This window comes from Fragaria vesca, linkage group LG7 (assembly GCF_000184155.1).
Source record: "Fragaria vesca subsp. vesca linkage group LG7, FraVesHawaii_1.0, whole genome shotgun sequence".
Lineage (NCBI taxonomy): Eukaryota > Viridiplantae > Streptophyta > Magnoliopsida > Rosales > Rosaceae > Fragaria > Fragaria vesca.
The window spans coordinates 5,733,162-5,734,669 of NC_020497.1; the positions used below are offsets into that span (position 1 = coordinate 5,733,162).

General features: G+C 38.5%; 1 protein-coding gene across 1 annotated transcript in view; it reads left to right on the forward strand.

Annotated features, from left to right (window-relative positions):
* The first annotated feature begins 596 nt into the window (after positions 1-596).
* LOC101305117 overlaps positions 597-1,508 on the forward strand; it is an 8,333-nt gene continuing 7,421 nt past the window's right edge. Inside the window, exon 1 of the mRNA XM_004308355.1 lies at positions 597-808. Within this exon, the coding sequence (XP_004308403.1) occupies positions 597-808 (212 nt within the window). The remainder of the gene's footprint in view (positions 809-1,508) is intronic.

Sequence of the window (1,508 nt, forward strand, 5' to 3'; positions counted from 1 at the left end):
AGAATAGAAGATAACATCCCCATCCAAGCATGTCAACACAGCAATTCAACTAAAGCATAACACAACAAATTCGCAGCAATCATGGAACCATCTCCCAAAAATGAACACAACTCGCACATAAGCCATACATTCAGACCATAATCTAACCAGCAAGCCAATTTACCACTCCTAACAAAAATTATAAACTGTTTTGTCACATTTTTCTTTTGGTTGATGGCAAACAAACTTTGATAAAAAAAAATTAAACAGGAAAACTGATGGATTGATCATAACAGCCCAGACTAGAGAGAAAATCCACAACTCAAGTGGAAGAGATGCCAATCCGAAAGATAGCACCAACTTTGCTGCATATATTGCACAATACAGAGATTCACGTATATAGTATACTAACACCAACTCTCAATTCTTCTTTGCATAGAACATTTTCCAATTCTAAAAAAAAGTAAACATCTCCCAAACTTGCACAAACTGGCAAATGAACCCACAAAACCTACCCATAATCCAACTTGTTAAGCTAGAATCACCAGACAAAAAAGGAATAGAAAATTCTTCAATCTTAAACTTCAAACTTTGATAAAAATAAAATTAGCGAACTGATGACTACTAGCAGAGCAACCGAGACCAAAGAGCAATTTTACAATTCAAATGATAGAGATGCTGAATCAGAGAGATATTACCAAATTTTAGAAACTGAAGCTAAAGAGAGGAGAGCCATGACAGATCTCAATCTTGATATCGGAGAAAAGCCACTTGAAGACAAGCTGAAGAGCAGAGGCAGACTCCAACCATTGGTCCCCAATTTCAAAGAGTACGTACCCAGCCCACATGAAGTAGATCGAAGGAGAGCACTGAGACATAACCATCGGCGACAACGATGATGCCGACCGCACCTATCTGAATGACAGAGGAGAATCGCGAACTGCTCGGTTGACCAGAAACAACCAATCTGAAGAAATAAGGATGGGTAACGATGTCTGATTTCTGATTGTATGACAGTACCCCTTGGATTTACAGCAAGAGGCACGATAACAAGAGAAACAGAGTATAGGGTTTTGATAATGTTAGAACCCTGATTGAATATAGAATAACAAACAGAGCACAAGAACAATATGGCTGAATGACTTAATTATCTTATTCAACAAACTTGGCTTTAAATAGCCTTACAACTGAAACTGAACTCCTACTTATCTGCTTGAATAGCAGCACAACTAACCAACTTGAATGAATCAACCCTACTAACAGACTCCTAAAGTCTAGCGATTATTGACTAAAGACCAAGTAAAAGTAGGACTCAGTAAACACTAAGCCCTGAAAATACGATACCATCTCCTTCATTTCCTCCCCTAAACTGACTGCAGTACAGCAGCTAGTTTAGAACAGATGCAGCACAAACTCCCAACTTTTCTCTGAGCTTCTGAAACATCTCCACCTTTAGTGGCTTAGTCATTATATCTGCAATCTGATCATGTGTTCCACAGTGCTCGAGCTTAATGGTTCCATCTCTCACA